The 18,492-nt window shown below is 37.9% G+C and overlaps 1 protein-coding gene across 1 annotated transcript in view; it reads left to right on the top strand. All coding sequences in view use genetic code 11, as the record gives it.

Annotated features, from left to right (window-relative positions):
- The window catches only part of EGR_04426 (Asparagine synthetase domain-containing protein), a gene marked incomplete at both ends in the record, with an annotated part of 24,392 nt that extends 8,664 nt beyond the window's left edge, over positions 1-15,728 (top strand). The window contains 5 exons of the mRNA XM_024493675.1: positions 730-892; positions 4,202-4,290; positions 9,749-9,832; positions 11,651-11,741; positions 15,543-15,728. Coding sequence (XP_024351996.1) covers positions 730-892; positions 4,202-4,290; positions 9,749-9,832; positions 11,651-11,741; positions 15,543-15,728 — 613 coding nt within the window. The remainder of the gene's footprint in view (positions 1-729; positions 893-4,201; positions 4,291-9,748; positions 9,833-11,650; positions 11,742-15,542) is intronic.
- Positions 15,729-18,492: the final 2,764 nt, after the last annotated feature.

Here is an 18,492-nt window from a genome sequence, read left to right on the forward strand (position 1 = left end):
TTACGTGGTGTAAATTGTACTTGTTTTTTTATTGTAAAGCATGTGTTCAAAATCTAACTTCTACTTTTGTGTGTAGTATTCTTGTGCAATATTAAATACTTATATAGCTAGTATCACTCCGTTTCATCGCTTACTTTTCATTATCTTCCTTATCATTTGCATTCATTGTATCACTATTCATGTTTCTATGAGTCAATCTCTAGTACAAAAAGTGAATTTCTACAAACCAATAATTCTCTTCACGTTTCATTAATCCATAGCTGATCCTCATTTTTCATCCATCAGCTTCGCTGCTTTTAAATTATGTCGATTTATACCTTTAGAATTGGCTGAATATCTGGTGTATTGACAGTGAAAACCAACTCTATGACGGGATAATATATAGTAAAGTAGATTTGAATGTATGTACACATAGAAACGTTTTAGCGCTTATTGTTAATATCAACTTGAATTCTACGCTTTTCATTTAAACTAAATTCTTCTTATCGTTGGGCGGCTCCAGTCTCAAGTGAATTCATATCTCGTGTACATGATTCGTTTTTATCATGTCTGCACAACTTACATAGCCACTAGTCCTCTACGTCGTTCACTTTTTGACCAACACTACCATCCTATCGTTAAGAAGTGCCAATTACCTTTAAACATTTCCGAACTAGTGATTAAATGACCGTTTTCTCCCGCTGAAGAAATTATTGTATATTCATTATGTGCACTTTCACTTCTTTATAGGAGAGAGCGAGTACGGAACTTGCTAAAACCTTCACCTGAGACCACGCTAAACGATAGCCTTTCGCTTGCCCTTTGGTTTGCAGCTCGTGGATGTGGGCGTCTTATTTGTAATCAAAATTGCCTCTCTGACTCCCAGTGTTCCACCTACAGATCTCCTGCGTGGGTTAGTGTCTTATCCAGTTCGCTTCACTTTTACTAACAAATTTAATTACTGTCTGACCGGATTCTGGTAATTTAGTCATTCGATGTCAGTAAATAATTTTGGAAAATCCGCACAAAAGTGCGATTTAAGCTTATTCTGATGTCCCAGCTATACGGCAGACTAACTTTGAGGAGAATCTATTTTGCGATATGGGCCATTTTTCATGACCATAATCGTTTAAAAAGGATTAAATGCGGCCAGACCTTCCAGTGCATTCTTCCCCCGCTGCTATTACTAAGCTTGCCGTGATTACGTTGGTGATGCTTGTCTAATCGGGGTTATTCATTCTGTGGGCTACAAACTGAACCAATTTTTCCTAGTAGTTTTGGGAAGAACGTATCGGCATTACGAATGTTGGTGAACCATTTTTCAGTTTTGCATTTCACAAATATACTGGAGCTTGATTTTTTTTGCAATTATTCAAAGTAGTGATATGACACATCGGTAGGTCGTATCCAGTCATCAAGTTTTGAACGTACGGAAAAGGCCACTGAAGCTTTGCTTTCGCAAAGTTTCAGATGCTAAAACGGGTTGTCAGCATCAGATACTCTCTTACAGCTTAAAGCTTGTCAGATGTGCAACACTTATCGTTGTGATTCAACATGAACTTTGAAGGCATTTGGTTGACAGTTGGCTCATTATTGATGTTTGAATTGCCTACCATAACAGGGTTTTTCATTTACCTTTTTGACAATCTTACTGCGCCCTCAAGTTGAGGCGTATGCACTGCTTTATTTCGATGATATAAGTGTTTCTTCATTGGTGATTGCACAATACTTATGCGATGATTGCAATTAAAAAAAATAATTACTAAACAAAGCGTGAGCTTACATTAACTATAAGCCATTTTTAGTTTACGGTCTAAGTGGAATTTCAACTATCTCATCTCAACACCAGTACTTAGTAGAATGTTGAGCATACGAAAAGGGCAATCCGATTTCTCTTTAAATATTCTTATTTTAGTTTTATATTCATTTTTCAAATGGGTTGGAATTTGCATTTAAGAATAATCTGTTACTCTAGTCAGATCGTAGTGCTTCTGGTACCCTTATATTCATGTAACTATTGCTTGAGAGCACGGTTCGACTACTTTTGCTTATTGAAAGGCTTGATACTAAAACCCCGTAAATGAATGCACTGGGTACAGTTTCATTTTACTACCTATTCAAATGCTTTGGGGTATGCATTCGCAAAAACTATTGCAAGGACAGATGCTCAGCTAAAATTGAAAATTACAAATTATTAGCAAATTTCTAAATTTCTGTGTTGTGTTGATATCAATTTCACACTTGCAAGGCCATGGACCTTAGAACAGCAGTAAATAGACTCATAAATCGGTACTTCCTGTGTTTACGCACTTTAAAAAGTGCCCAAATTTGTCACTCGTTAGTTTGCTTCGATGTCAAGGTACAATTTAGCGATTAACTGCCAACTGTCTGAACGGAAGCAAATTGATGGATTTTATTTGACTTGAATTTCTAATCACTTGAAATGTCTTTTTGTGTAGATTATTGTATTCATTTCCTTTTCACACGCCCCTTGTGCGAGTTGAACAATTGCTTTTTTAAAATAGGACACTGTTGGTGTTTTTTTACTTCATTTAAGCCGAATGCCCAGTGGATTATTTTGCTCATTTCTGCCATACAGGTTGCCGTGATATGTATGTATTTTGACGTAATGGGTAATATGCTCTATAGTAACTCGCTTTGTCTATTTAGGTCTTGTGCATAAACGGTGGTGCTTAATTTTCCAGGACTGTAGAACATTCATAATAGTTAAAAGCAATGTGCTTCTAAGTTAAGATAATTTTACGGTTATTAATGTTCATAAATGCCGACTGGAAAGCGCCACACTGACTGAACTCTGCTCCCGATGAATTTGCAGTTGGAATAACACGTCTGGTTTATTAAGTTCAATACAGAAATTGCTTATAAGCCTCACCATGACTTTGACTTAAAATGTCGTGATCTGCACAACATTATTTTACACTCATCCTTATGAGCAGACAAACAGCCTAGTCTGGGCCACAGTCCTGTTTACTCTGCCGACGGTAACAAGGAACGGTTACGAGGCGGCAACACCAGAGCAATAATATTGCCACCATCATTGCTATCCCACCAATGCTACTACGAATTTTTTTAAACTACTTAGTCTTCCCTGCCTACTTTAATTGCAATCTTCATTGTAATCGCTACTTGCCCTTGTCTACTTTAGTTGAAGTCACCTTTCTTGTTCCTTATTCAAGGTTCCACTTATATTGTATTTAAAATGGCGTTTCATCGCTATTTTGGCGTGATTGGATCGTCTTCATTATATTCTAGTATGGTCAAATGGAGTATATTCGACTACTTTAAAGAACAATTTTGCAATTTGACAGCATATAGCAGCTCTGCTTATTTTAATACTGTGCCCCCATTTCAAGCCAACATCTAGCTTTGTAATTATCTTTTGATTCCTCAACTTATAATGTTGTCAGTAAACTGCGGATAAGTTTCTTCGGCGATTTGATGTAGCAGCGCTAATACTTTCGGGGGAATGTATTCGTGAACAATCAATAATTTTGGAAGTTCTATTCAACTAGATTATTTTAATCTAGATTGGGGGTAATATGCGTGAGAAATCTGAGCTAATTTCAGTAGGGATGGTGATGAACTGGCAGCCACGGTGCAAAACAGACATCGTGTTTGCACACAAATGTCACTAGATATTGATTATATACCAGTGTTCTTCATTTCGACTATCAGTATTGCTTGATCATAATGTAATTTAGGAGAAAAAATGAGAACAATTATTTTTCTCTTACATTGTGCTAACAGTTAAGTAATTACGGTCGATATTCAATTACTTGCTTAACAGGAGTATTTCGGCCGTCCGAATGAAAAGCCCACCGGATCATTTTTTTACAAAAGAGGTGTATAAATCACTATCATCGTACTTAAGTGCAACCTCAAACAAAACGTTTTAATATCTGATCCTTCTATTTCAATTATGTTATTTTTTTCCGATTTAGTTGTCTGTTTAGAAGCATAAAAGTTCTAATGCAATACTTTTGCTAGTCCTCAATATCATAAACGTTATTCTTCTAAATCTTGCCACCCTGGATAATCCCCTTTAGACAGCTATTTCGCCTCGATATACGATCATATAATTGCTCTTATATGATGTCTGTACCTTTTTTATTAAATTTTGTGGTTTTTTTTGCCATAGATCAATTTAAAAAATAAAGATCAGACTATACCTTAAATTATGCTCAATGTTCTTTCATTTTAGGTACTTCTGACGGGCATGGGTGCGGATGAGCAGCTGGCGGGTTACACACGCCACAGAAATACATTCGTGCAAGTCTCCTTTCACAATATGTAAAATGCAGATCCTTAGGTTGATGATTCGCTAATCTCAGTGCCCAATAAAATCACGAACCTGCAATATCTCACCTTACCCTTCCCCCGAAACAATGTGGCATTGAAAAATTCAAGGCTCCACTAATCAAGGCCATAATTGGCTGTCTTTTACGCGGTCGAAGGTTTTCGACCCCATCCACGACAAGTATAATCGCGTGATTTTCAATTGCTTTTATTACATGAATAGCTTCATTAGAATCACCGTATTTATTTCCCTTTCGAATTTATTTAGTTTTGGCGTCATTTTCTATTCTATTTTCCATTGGTAAGCATGTCAGGTTCTCTGATAGAGAACTAAAGCCTACTTGCAAAGCATTGATGGTACGCATTCATTATGGCTACTTATTCTGGCTAGTTACACTTGATTTTCACCAAACGCGAATTAGCCTGATGGACACATACTTGGTTGTTAATCTTTTTTTATTTTACCCATTGACCTAGTTCAGTAAAATCTTTCAATTGACAAAATGTTATTTCATTTTTGAAGCAAAATATAACTCCTTGAAATATTTCCAGTGTACAGAATAAACTAAGAATTTCCGACGAAGTGGTCTTTCTGGAATGTAATTTAGTCCGCTCAATCTCATTCAAGAAAAGTGACAGCGTATAACGTTTGAGTTCCTTCAATTTTTGTAAAGGAGGGCGGCATTTAACACAGGTCTGTAGGAAAAGCGTTCCACGTTTGTTCCTCCTTGCCACGTTGCTCTCACTTTGGAGCTGCCCATTTACATCTACCTGGGCACTATCGAGAGTTCACTTTTTCAACATATTTATGCGGGTACGGCAGGGAAACTTTGTAACAAAACTTTTCCAGATGGTTCATGGCTAATGTCACTTCGGTTGTTAATAGCTTTCCTGCAGAACACGAGACTGGAGTAGCTATAGAAAGCAGAGGTCAATTTCAGCACTTCTCTTTGGGGTCGTCACCGATTCTCCCATCCGTAGCATATGTACTTCTTCCGCCCCGCTAAGGTTTATCACCTAACAGTAGAAATCAGAATAGATGTCTTTTAAGATTGGGTTTGCTTTCCGCTGCTACTACTGTGACCCCCTGAGACTTCCTTAAAGGCGAAAGAAGGCATAATACTCTGGGAAAAGAGGTAGGGCTACTGGTATGGCCTGAAGGCCGGCCCATACGGCGAGGTACAATGGCTAAGACGCAAAGTGGTCCTTTACCAAAACCGACAGTTAAGCAAGCAAGCAACGCATTACAAGTTTTACTCAATTTCATTGGGGTTGTTTGTGCATAATGGGGCTAAGCTGCACGTTAGGGCTGACATTATCGTCCATGAGCGTCTTTCCAGTCTGGAGTTCCTTTGTTTTATTGGTTACATCTGACTTCATATTAATCGGTTTCCCACCTCGTTCCTAACTTTTGATTTGCAACAGTTGAAAGCTGCTTCTTTACCTGGATGCAAATGTTAATCTTTAAACTGTGCCACCATTATCAACCCCCTTTTACTGCAATGCCAACACAATATAGCCGGGTAAATCCAATACATTTTTATTGATATATGCAAAATTTCGAAAAAGGGGTATCGAGTTCTGATTATCACAGGAATTTGTAATATTAAAAAGGCAGTACTACCTTGAACTTAATTTCAGTAATGTGCAACATAAGTCAGGCCTTGTGCTTTGTTGCCATTTCGCACAATTTTGATGACAGTGGTGTGCAAAGCACAGTGGAGCCGCCCGCTTTAAGTGAAATTCTCTTGATAAATGCAATGGTGAGTCCATGCTTAAGATGTGTTCAACTCGCCTTAGTAAAGACAGTTGTCTTTACCCTCAGTAGTCCATCCGCTTCCCTTACTTCCCATTCACCATTGCTGTCGCCATTACTGCCTATTTTTTGTGAACACCGCCCATTTCAAAAATCCATAGTGGGACCACTGGAATATCACAAATAATAATGGCCTTATTTGTCGCGAACATACCTGTCATTATACGACTGCCGTAGGTTGTCATGCTATTGCTGGTAAGGTTGTCAAGCGGAAGCAATCGTTCTACTCTATTTATGTAACCTGTTAACTGGTCATTTTGGGTACCTTTATACTGTTCCACTTAAACGAGTTGGTGTGCGTAAAATTTTATTTGGCTCAGATACCCGTTGCAATTTTAACGAGCTTTCACCATTTACACTGCGAAGGCATGCGCTTGAAACAAAGAATGGGGCCAACTTCTTCGGTTTTCTCTTATTTGCGGGCCAGTTGGTTATTGTAAAGTACTTTATTATAGGAAGTGCTTTGTTTTTTTGTTGATAGTTTGATCAACTGTTAAGAGGCCTGTTCAAATCTAAACCTATCTGGTCCCTTCCTTGATCAAACATAGCTTCATTAGTTTCACCGAAATTGTCCCTCATGCAAAAAAACTAACTGGTACTCAGTCCCTGGCCCACCAACTTTTTATTCCGCCAGTCTAACCGCAAATTGTTGTGACACGACGGAAGGGTAACATCCTAGAGGCTAAGCCGCATCTTTTTGGGTTTTTGCTCCCATGTCTATAGTGATCTTCCTAAACAATTATTTACCATCTTTCGTTGTACGTTTTTCAAAACAAGTTTAACGGCGAAACTTCTGTGTGAAGTTTTATAACCGATCAACTATATTAATCGGCCCCCACAAACAGTGTCTTGTCTTGTACTACCGTCATGCCAAAACGTGGTTGTGTGTGCAGAGTAATTGATAGACTGGGGCGCTTTAAGTTTTATTCACTTTATTCTACATTTACTATCGGGACGTTTCCTTACGATAATTTATTTTGTAGTTCCTATTTTTTACTCCATTGTAGATGCTAATACCATCAGGTTCTATAAATTGGTAACGGCATCTATTTTACGATTTGCTGCCTTGTCGCCCCCCACCCCCAGAACACCACGTGTCTAGTTTGGGCGCTCACATGCAGCTCGAATGTGATTGATGCGATCACATTACCTCGGCCCTAGCAGGTGGTTGGACGCCCTGGTATATGATGGCTAAAGTATAGCCATGACTAAGCCATGTTAAGAAATCCCCCTTTTGCATCACCTCCGGGGCAGACCCTTCGGATGGATTGCCTCGGCGTTTACTTCGTCTATTTCGCTATTTTCCCCATTGTTCACGCTTCGAGCCTCTGATTGGTACTCGCCTCACCAATTTGCTATTTCTGTTTCATTCCTGCCATACTAGTTACTCACCTGGCTAAACACTAATGCGCATGACAGATTGAATAAACACAATTCCCTCCTTAACTTTTATCCTGTTTGGTTCCGTGTTCTGCCGCCGTTATACTTTTGAGCTAGTGAAGTCATGCCGCTGATGGTCCAAAGAGTCTCGCATGTAACAGCTACAAGTCTATTTGGGAATCTCATTTAGAATATTGCTCAGGTCTTCATGTTTCCCGTCCTTCACTCCCCTTCAATCGTTTAACTTCCTTTGGAATCCCCTCTGCCTGGTTTAGCTGATCATTCGACTTATGCTCAAACCTTTTTCCCTACAAGCGATTGCATGGAACTCACTGGTGAAATACTTGACTGGTACTTATTTCCATTGAAATTCGTCATTGCTGTTAATACATGGAGTCTGGGAGTAATGACTTTGCAATATTTCCCTTCATTTAGTGTCTTTTAAATGACTTCATAATAGTTTTCTCGTTTCTCTAGGAGCACCACTGCCCGAGGCGAAGGCATCAGCTATTTCATTTCCTCTGATTTTTATTCAGTGTATTGATTTGCAACTAGGTGTTCAATTTGAATACAATCCTTTCCTTTTCAGCTATTATTTTTGATTAGGAACTTGGTGATTTATGAGTACGCATGGAAGAGCCTTTTTAATCGGGCGTAGCCTTTTCCGCTCCATTACTTTTCCGTATTTGGATTGCAATTTATCACCCTGTAGCGTAGTTGAAGGTTGTTTGTTTTCTCACGTCTATTTTCAATGAACGACTAAACTGCTCATCTTTTGCTGTCTTGAATTTGCACTTTTTATTCCTTTTTATTTTTCTACAAATGATTGTATTTGTTATTCTGAACTTGAAATTTATTCAAGCGGTGGGTAGATAACTGAGTCTTTTTCAAGAAACACTGAAAAAATTACATCGTTAAGGTCTTCCGAAGATCATTTTTAAAGCCCTTGTCAGTCATTTAGGTCTCCAATTTATCGGCCCAATTGTGCAATTAGACCGTCTCAGTTATCCAGTTTTTTGACAAGATGTTTTTACCGGCGTTGAATTATTATCCGATCTCCCAGACTATGTGAAATTAATTTTGTTAAGCGACAGGATAAAAATGATGTATATTTTGGTTGTTTATAAGATTGCTTGGGCCTTGAAATTCTCTCACGAATAAGACTTAGTGCTGCACTACTAGTCACCTTTGATATGCGTACAACAAAAATATGTTCGTCCTATATCGTGTCTGAGACCAAATAGTGCGTTACAATGGCAGTGGTGCTGTGAGTTATTCGACACTCTACCTCTTACTTAAAGTACGGCTATTTTTACTGGAAATACGGAGAGGTAGTTTGTTGGCACGCTAAAATTCAGTAGTAATAATACGTATGCTTGAGATGACTGAATCTAGGGTGCCTTGCGGTAGCAGTCTATCAATAAAAATTCTCATTTAGTAACTATCCTGTTTGCACTCAGTCATTTAATGGAGTGGGATCTGAAAAAGTTGATAGGAGCATGCTGATTAAAGTCGTGCTGTAAAACGATGAACAATTGGTGAAATCTGAAATTATGATACATTCTCATGTTGCAAGACCCAGGTGACTCAAACGGACAAGATAGTAAGGAAATAACCCCCATTGTTCAATTTATGTGAATTCATTTTAAGGCTCGCTATATGTTTCTGCTCGAATATGCGTTTTCTGTTCAACAATGCCTAAGCCCTCAATGTAGCTCACAAATTTGTTTTCGGAGGTCGTTCTGTCCCTATGACAGGCCTTTGTATAATCTTCGCTCTTTCCCCGCGGTTGATTTCAACTGACTTGAGTACTGTTGCAGTAGCTGACGCAGACGTGTGATCTCTGGAAGAGCTGAAGGTGGCGCTCAATACACGACGAAGTCTATGTGCCTAAATAGCGTTTTAGTGATCTTTATACGAAAAATCTCCCGTAAGCTAGTCTCCGTTCCTAAGCCATGAAGCTCTGCCCGTGTTTCTTGTGCTGCTGTTTTCCCAGCTTCGCATTTTTTGCATGGTCTTAGAGAAGAAAGTGGGTAGTTTAGAAGAGAAGAATTGCCCGTTTATGATCGTTTCATTTCCATCCGGTAGATTCTAGTGAAATAAATACTTGTGATGTCCCTTTTGCAGAGGATTTTAAGTGAAATTATTTTCGTATTTTTCTGTATGTCCCAGCTGCTCTTTTGACACTTTCAGTATTCATGTATGACTCCCACTTTTATAAGCTTCGAGATCATAGGATTTCTTTTTCTCATTCAGCCAACAGGGTTCTAAAGCAGTGGAAGCGGAACTGGCACTTGAAATGCAACGCATTTCGGAGAGGAATTTGGGGCGAGATGACAGGTTTGTGGTTCTCACATTCACCTAATTCTGAAGTGTACACTGTCTCATTGTGAAGGCACCACAGTACTCAAGGTTACTGCGTTCCCAGTCTTACTCAAAACAGTTACTTTTTCTGTATATAGTCGAAATCAAGCATATTATAGTTGGAATATCTTTGACTGTTTTTACAGTATTCAATTGTGCATTGGTTCTCAAAAAAGATTTTATTCATTTGGTAAGACCTCGTCTAACATTATGACTTCATCCCATTTACGAAACATCTAGTTCTCTTAGTTATTGGGTTTTGAGACCCGTCGGTTTTCGTTAATTAAGAAAGTGCCTTTTCACCATTTTAGGCATACGCTTTCAATTCACTATTGTTTTCTATTTTTTTGTCTCCGTACTTTATAAAATTTGAAATAAATTTTGGTTTATACTGACTGTAAATGTGAATTTCTTTGTGGAACTGACGCAGTGGCACAGTAAACTAGAGATATCAGTGAATAGAGTTTCTGCTTAGGGAAAAATTCCACTCTAAGTAGTTACTCCTGAAAAAGACATTTTATGTGGATACACTCTTTATCCTGGGCAAATATGATCGAATGATTCATGGAGTGATCATGGTTTTAATTTAGTTGTAGGCATAGCCTCGCTTCTAAGGGCGATCCTTTAGCATCAATTTAATTTCATGCGTGATATATGCCCGTTTCTTATTAAATCCAAGAGTTGCATCGTTTTCTCTACTTAAAAGCAGGAAGTGCCATTCTTCTAGTAACAATTCAGTTTATTTTACGTGGAGGGCCGGACCATGCAGTATCTCGTCAAATCATGTTTTTCTAAGGAATACATTACTTGTTTACTTATTTTTATACCATACTTTTATCCCTTTTAATAGAAATTTGAATAAACGAAGGCGTTTTTTTTTAAATCTAAGGCGGTTTTTGGGTCACAATTCTAGTTTCTAAAAGGATATTAAAACAGTCCATTCGGTCGTAATTACACCAGGTAGTGTCGAAGGGTGTGAAAAATTTGCGCTTTTAATAATTGTTTACTTTCGCATGGTGCCACCTAATTCGTTCGCTAATGGAGCCAAAAAATGAATTTCAAAGTGCGTCTGATTACAGTACAATACATTATTTCGGTTTTACCCAATTATCTTGCCAGTCGTTTTTTAACATCTCAAATGGTTTCTGTCCAAATTGTACTTTGTGCGTGATTTATTTCAACTTGAGCTTTTACTCATTTCGTGCTTTCTTCCCATAATGGAGCATTTTAGAAGCAGGTTGTTGTCGGAATATGAGCGTCTTTGTCAGATAACTAGAAACGCAGGAACCTCATCCCCGCTGTGTTCTCCAACATGGGTGGAAAACCAATCAAAGTTTAAATTTTCGGCGTTTTTTGTGAATTCCAAAAGTGTTAATCCTAAATATCCAAGTTTTTGATTTTCCAAAACAGTCTATTTTTATCTTAAAGCTGCTAAAGTATAATTTGGGCCATGACTACGTTCAATTTAGATGCAAGTCCGCGCTACAATTAAAATTGTGGTTATTCGGTGAATGTGCCTAAATCCTCGTTCATTAAGTATAAAGTGCCATCTTCAACTCACAATTAGCTCCTTTGGTCCTAATGCTTGTCTTCCACGCAGCACATTTTATTACTTAAATGATATTTTAGATCAGAAATAACCTTATGGTAGTCCAATAAAATAATGGCGGTATAAGTTAAACAGAAGAAATGTTCACTAGCAGGCTCATTGTTTACCCCAACCGGGTATATCATGCTTCATGATCTAAAAATTTCAATTTTTGGCCTAATTTCCTAAATTTCGCATCTTTTTAGGGTAATTTCAGATCATGGTCGTGAGGCTCACTACCCCTTTCTTGACGAGAGAATTGTTCATTATCTTGCGCTGCTTCCTCTTGAAAACAAAGTGAGCATGCTCCTGTCATAAAATTGCCGTTGGTTTAAAGCAATCTACAAATTATTAGAGTTATGCCAATCTCATTTGCTTTGTTTCACATAGAACCTCCAAAAAACAAATCTGCTTTCTAGCCAAACAACTTTAACCTCATTAAATAAATCCGTAATATCTCAAAAAAGTCGTGAGTCGGTGCTATTTTTCGGTCTCGAAATTTGATAAGTCTATGTTTTTTGCAGCTGAATTTCGACCTTCAAACTTAGCATTAAGATCGTCAATCGTTCTAGCTGAATATATGCCTGATTATTGCTGTAAAGATGTATGCGTTTGAATACGTAATCAGTAATACAAATCTAAGATACCTTTGAATGACACTTCATCTCCTTATAAATGTTTGACTTTTTATAAGACTAATTGGGCATCGTAGGTTTAATATTCTTGTAAAGATATGAAAAATGTAAGTGCTGGTTTCTCAAGGTTTTTTTAGGTGTTCCATTTCCTGACATTCCCAAAATGTAAACACGGGACTAATATCATAAGTCTATTTTAACAAAAAAAATAACATTACGTTTTCATGCTAAGAACGACTTCTCTCGTGTGCTTCATATCATATGTTCCTATCTCAACTGAAGTAATCTAGTGGACGTTACAAAAAAAATGGACGACATCCTTATCAGCCTTCTGCACCTGCAGGGTTAATGCAGCTGCAAGGCACAAGAGAGACACCTCCGTGGAATCCAGTCCTCTTGACAAAAGTATAATCCGGTTGGATGTAATTTACCTTTCCCAAAACACGCCTATAAGATAGGCCATTCTTCTACTTTTATCATTTACTGCTTCCACTGATCCTACCACCAATAACATTAGTTTTCCGTGTATACCACAATCTTCTTCTCCACTCACTTACCCCAAGCATACACGGCGAGAAAAACTGGTATGCTGTCGTTACTATTTACACTGCCGGGTTTTCGTTGTGCTTTCAATCACCTGTCTAGCCTTTGAACTGTCATGTGCAATCAAAAACGATGTGCTGTGGTGTTTCATAACTTCGAACTTAAATAACGTTGACTTTCATCCCTGTAACAATTGTTTACAAAGTAAGGGTAACTTTATCGTGATTTTGTGAAATATTCGAGTCTGCAAATTATGGTGATCATCTCTGATATGAGGGTTATTTCTATTTTTCCCTTTAATTTGTGAATGATTTTACTATAATTGTTTTCGAAATGTAAGAATTTGGTGCTTAGGTATTGTTACTTGCTTTATTTCCCATATTTTTATTAGGAACTACAAGCAAAAATACCAAGTTTGCTATTGCATAGACGCATTGCATAACAATTGTACTTGTTTTTTCATATTCCCACGTGTCAAAAAGGGTGATAAATTATGGTACCCGTATGCAACTTATATTTGAACAAATTTAATAACGTGAGCGCACTCTGTCTAATGTTTACCTTTTCCATTGATGGAATCTCATTAAACACACCATGGTGCTCGTCTGAAATTCGAAATGTTAATTTGGTAGCGTGCCTTTCCTTTATCGCGATGTCAAGGGTTAACCTTTTTAATTGAAGTAAATTTCACTATTCTGTCAACTGATTTAGTTATTTCCACCATTAACTTACCTTTATTTATTCAAAGTTATTGTCGGTTTTTATTTATATGCTGATTAAAATTACACTGCTTTTAGAAAAGTTGGTTTTTGTAATTGTTTTTTTTTCCATTAATTATAACTTGCTGGTAATTCCGTTTTCAGACTTGTCAACCTTTGTACCTACCGATTCGGCTTCTGTTTTATTCCAAAAATCACTCTTTAGTGGCATGTGTATGTGTAGTTTGACTTAGAGCTAATCATTTTCTTTTTATTGTGGTATCCTGGAGAAATAATCAATATTTGTAATCTGACTCCACCCTGTAACAATTAATGTGGATGTTTATTCGCTTAAGATACTAATAATGCTTTATCACTGGTTGGTGTATCGATAAATGTATTCTTCTTTGTACAAATTTTGATCAGTTCCAGTATTCTTAAGGTATAAACATCAGTAATTTCGGAAAATTTTTATTTGGACGCATCAAAATTGATTGAACCCATGTAGTAGATTTTTGTCTGATCTTATGAGTCCACTTTAGGTCGTTCATCTATCATGATTTTCGTTTTCATAAGTCAGTTCTGTACACTTAATAATATTCATCTGATATAAGGGCGGATCGTGTTCATCTGATCCCAAAGCTCTCAAAAATGGGTTGATGAGGCTGACACTGAGGCTAACCCTCGGTTCAAGCTCCTCAAAGTCATCATTTTATAAAGTCTCTGGGTTGACGGTGAAAAAAGTGATACCTAGTTGTTCTGTTTACGATACTGGTCCTCTCACCGGAACCAAGCGGTCGTATAAATCAGTAATCATTTTGTGGGTGGCTCGTAACAGTAAAATAAAGTCATTAAACCATCTATTTTTAAAGATTACCAGCAATGCCAAGTCTGTAATAATATCAAGTTATTAAAAACTTTTTCATGCCTTTACGGAGTTTACAATTAACAACCAAATTTCTTTTATAATTCATAAACTTTTTAGCAATCAAATTAGAATGCATAGCTAATAACCCTAGTCACGAAAACATTCCATTTGCAATTTTTGTTTGCTACGTTTTGCGGTATTCTCGAAATGTTATGCTTTGATATGTAAAAAGGAAAATTGTATCGGTCTATTTGCGTATCAACTGCTCTTGGTTTTTTCGACCCCTTGCTAGGATTTTTTTAGATGAAATCCGTTAACAGTTTCATTTTACGCGTACATAGTTAAATCCCATTGCTAAAAGCTCAACGCGTTTGTAAATGTTACGACATCTGGTTCCAATTAGTTACTCTACTCGCTTGTGTGATTAATGGCCTGTTTAGTGCTGTGACCCATTTATTACTGCATCTGTGACAATGTTGGCTCTTGCCTCTGTGCCTGGTCAGTCGGGTGGGTATGGTAGGTGACAGGCAGAAACGAGATAGAGAGAGCAGATAGGAGAGAATGCCCAGGTCTATGAATGATGTTTTTCGTGCAACATAGTGTCAAACAGTGCGGATACGTTATTCTGGTTCGTTTCCTCCTCTGGATATGAGCGTGGATATCCCTCATCATTTAATTTACTTAAATGGACAAGAGATCGTTCCTCCGTAATCGATTAATTGGGTTTCGTGATTATTCTACAATCGATAAAGTCAACCAACAGCTGGGTCATTAAGGAGTCACCAACGAATGGTCATGGGAAATAATTGAGTTTTTTCGTCAAACGGTGTATTAATATGAATCTGCGGTTTTATGTAAAAAAATTTTCGTATTCTGACGTTCGCTTGTTTAAATCGTTTGCTGGTAGCCTTTTAACCATTTGATTCCACCTTGACGGGTTGTTTGTAGTGTTCCAGTATCCGCAGACTAGTAATGTACATCAAATCTTGTTGCTATTACTTTGTACTTGTTTCAAGACGAGAATTCCTCTTTCCTGTCATCACAACTTTTATTTGCTTACATTGCGCAATGGAACTCATTCGGTTATCTGACTTCTCATTGATTTGCATCAGATACCAACCTTAAGTTTTATCAGGAGGAATCATCTTCTATTTTGGACTTTAGTCATTTTTTTTAACACCCATTAGTTTCGTTTTCAGCAGTTGTCTCAGAGTGGGACTTTCTGCCTAAAACATCGAGCATTTCATTTTCGTTTCTTCGACGCACCTACCAAATACTGCTGTTTTTACTCGTCTATGTAGCTGTATTAGTTTCATTCCGTAATCAATATCCAATTTCACTCATTTCCCACCAGGCGGATCTAACCCTGCACCGCGGCGAGGGTGAAAAACAGCTGCTACGTGCTGTTGCTACATCCCTTGGCCTGTGGACTGCTGCTCGATTACCAAAACGAGCGCTACAGTTTGGCTCGCGCGTTGCCAAGAGTGAATCCCTCCACAAAGTTGTCGGCGCCGACTCAAACGTCCTAAATGCGGAATAAGCAGTGTCACCACTGCCACCACAGCTCCCCTGTTGTGCTCATCTGTCTTGTACTCATTTGAAGTGAAAATAAAACGTTGCTGCTCCTGAGCTTACGACTCAGGAACCGACTCCACCTTGAATGTATTAAGGGAATGCGCTGTGATTCATGCCACCGTAGTAGCGGTTGTATTACAGGGAGCCCGAAGGCTCACGTAATTTTTGGCGAAAAATAAGAATCTATTACGATAGTTTGCCCATAAATGATTGGACTAATCATCAAGTCAATTAGATATAGCTGTTTATTGGGCACTTGTTGCATTCAGGTAGGAGCCGCCATTCATTCCATCCCAACTTATAAGACGGCGTTATGCGCATATTCCTACCCCTCATAAGTCGATCGGGATTTCTGTTTTTTTTTAGTTTAGGGTTTGTCTTTTCTTGCCACATGTAATATGCAGTAAACTTATAGGAGAACTCCTCACAGGTATTAATTTCGGGGAGCCACTGTTTTGTATTCCCTCATTCCTTAGGATAGATTACTGAATAGTGGTTAGCACTTTGAGTTCATCAAAATCTTTTTCAAAATGCACACTTCTTAGCACTACCCTGGCTTCAAGCTAAAGACGTAGGAATTTAATTATGCTTGTTGACTTCAAGGTGATAACGTGTGGTTCATAGCGCTACCTTAGTTTTGTTGGGGTTGTTCCTTTCTTGTGAATAAGCACAACCAACTTATTGAACGGTGTCATTGCGGTGCTGTGCGTCGAGAACAATTCTGTTGTTTTACTATAAGCTGATTTCTATTGGGCTCAAAGACCTCGATATCCTTGCCAACGTTACTCTTCTTTAAGCTGGTATTGTCTTAATTTTGTAATTCAGGGAGGCACAGAGGCGGGCGCTCCCACTTTTGTATTGGTTTGTTATATTAGATTTCAAGTTACAGATATCCATCTTTTTGTTCACCTATGTTAATACTTTAAAATTACGCTTTTCTGTAATTCTTCTTCTAGGAAATGAAGAGACTGTAAAAATCGAAGCCTAATGACAGTTACATCATTGATTCGTCCCGATGTAAGTTATGAATAACTCTGTGGATCGTTTTGCGAAATGAAGAGAGTTTGTTTCGTTGCGATTTCCTTTATTTTAACTTGCATAATGTTTGAATGAAAATATGGACGGTAATCAGGCAAGAGAGGCACAAAACAAGTCCAAACTTACCTTATTCAGTGATCCGGCAAACGTCAAAACCTTAAAGTTTGTAATTAATTAAACGTAGCTGAGTAAAATTTGAGCGTTAATTTGCCTCCGTAGTATTCAATAGGGGTATTGATATCTACAGGGTGAGGAGTACCCTTACCACCCTGATTTTAACTGACGTGTTAATCTTCCATGCAATTCGTAGTGCCTTACCCAAATACTTGCGCATGGTTAGGAAGATACCTGTAAACAGGGGCATAACTATTGGGATCTTTTCCCATTATTTTCAAAAGGTGATAGAAAATGCTTCACCTTGTCTGATTTATGCAAAAGTCATTTAGTATCTCTCATTTGCTAAGAAAACCAGTATTTTTTGAGCTTGCGTAAATATCAGAGGCAAAACTGGGGTAACGATGGGGAGATGCCGTAACAAACTTACGCGGTAGTGAATTTTGAAGTGGTCTGAAAGTCTGTTAAACTAGTCGCAAACTTTTAGGAAAGGCATTATGTACGAAGTCCTTTGCTAGTTATGCAATAAATTAAGAAACGATTTACTTCCTAATGCCCACTTTTTGCTAATAGTAGTACAATTGTGTTCGTTACAACCCACGCACCTTAAAACTGAACATGTATGACTATATGTGCCCATTGTTGATGCTTGTTAGTGTTAGTGGAATAGAGGAACACTTTGCATGTAATGGAGAAAATAAGGTAGTCCCGGAGAAGTATTTGGTTTAGAGCGTGATGAAAATACCTTTTTTTGCAAAATTTGTATGAAATTCTAAACACTCACCCGAAACGACTAATAAAAGGAGGAATATTGGGACCCCTTTTGTAAATATTTAGTCATTGCAACTAAAATCATCTCATTTGATTTGTCCTCTCTTACCCGCTTGAAAACAATGTTACTAGTTCTTCCTGATCAGCCTATGGCAAATGTTTCTTTCACATTGGGATTAAACAATTTCTCCCCTGTTTTTAGGCTTGTCATTAAGTAATTATGTCGCTGTCAACTAAGGTTAGTGCTTGTAGGAGCAACTTTTACAGAGATAAATGCACTAATTCACTTTTCAAACAGGTACCACTGGGGACACATTATACCAGTGGTTCAATAAGCGCCAGTTTTACGGGAAATTACCACCTCCCGTTGCATCACGCAAATGCCAACAGCTCTCTTTTCTAACACTTTGGATTTATTTGCTGCGGTAACAATTCACCCAAACCGAGATGCCAAAGCTAAGTACAGACCCAATTTAGGCTCTTTTTAGGGGATCATGATATCTATAAAGTACCGCTAGTGGGAGGTGTTAGAAGTACTAACATTCTAAGCCAAGCGAATTTTTAAACCTGCAGAAATTACGTGAATACACCTTTGATTCTATGGCGTTACTTTGTATGTTATCTACGTCATCATCGTAGAAATGGGGAAGCTGACCCTTGTCCCAATATTAGTAACGCAAGTGACTGCATTCAATCGCCTACATCTGGCAATAGTGGTGTAGGAATCGGTGCAGTTCGCTGGTAATTCAGCAGTTATTCCTAACTTCAGGGTCTTTACAACCACCTACGTGCATCAATAATCTGAG

The sequence above is a fragment of the Echinococcus granulosus genome (assembly GCF_000524195.1).
Source record: "Echinococcus granulosus chromosome Unknown EG_S00027, whole genome shotgun sequence".
NCBI classification, from domain to species: Eukaryota; Metazoa; Platyhelminthes; class Cestoda; order Cyclophyllidea; family Taeniidae; genus Echinococcus; species Echinococcus granulosus.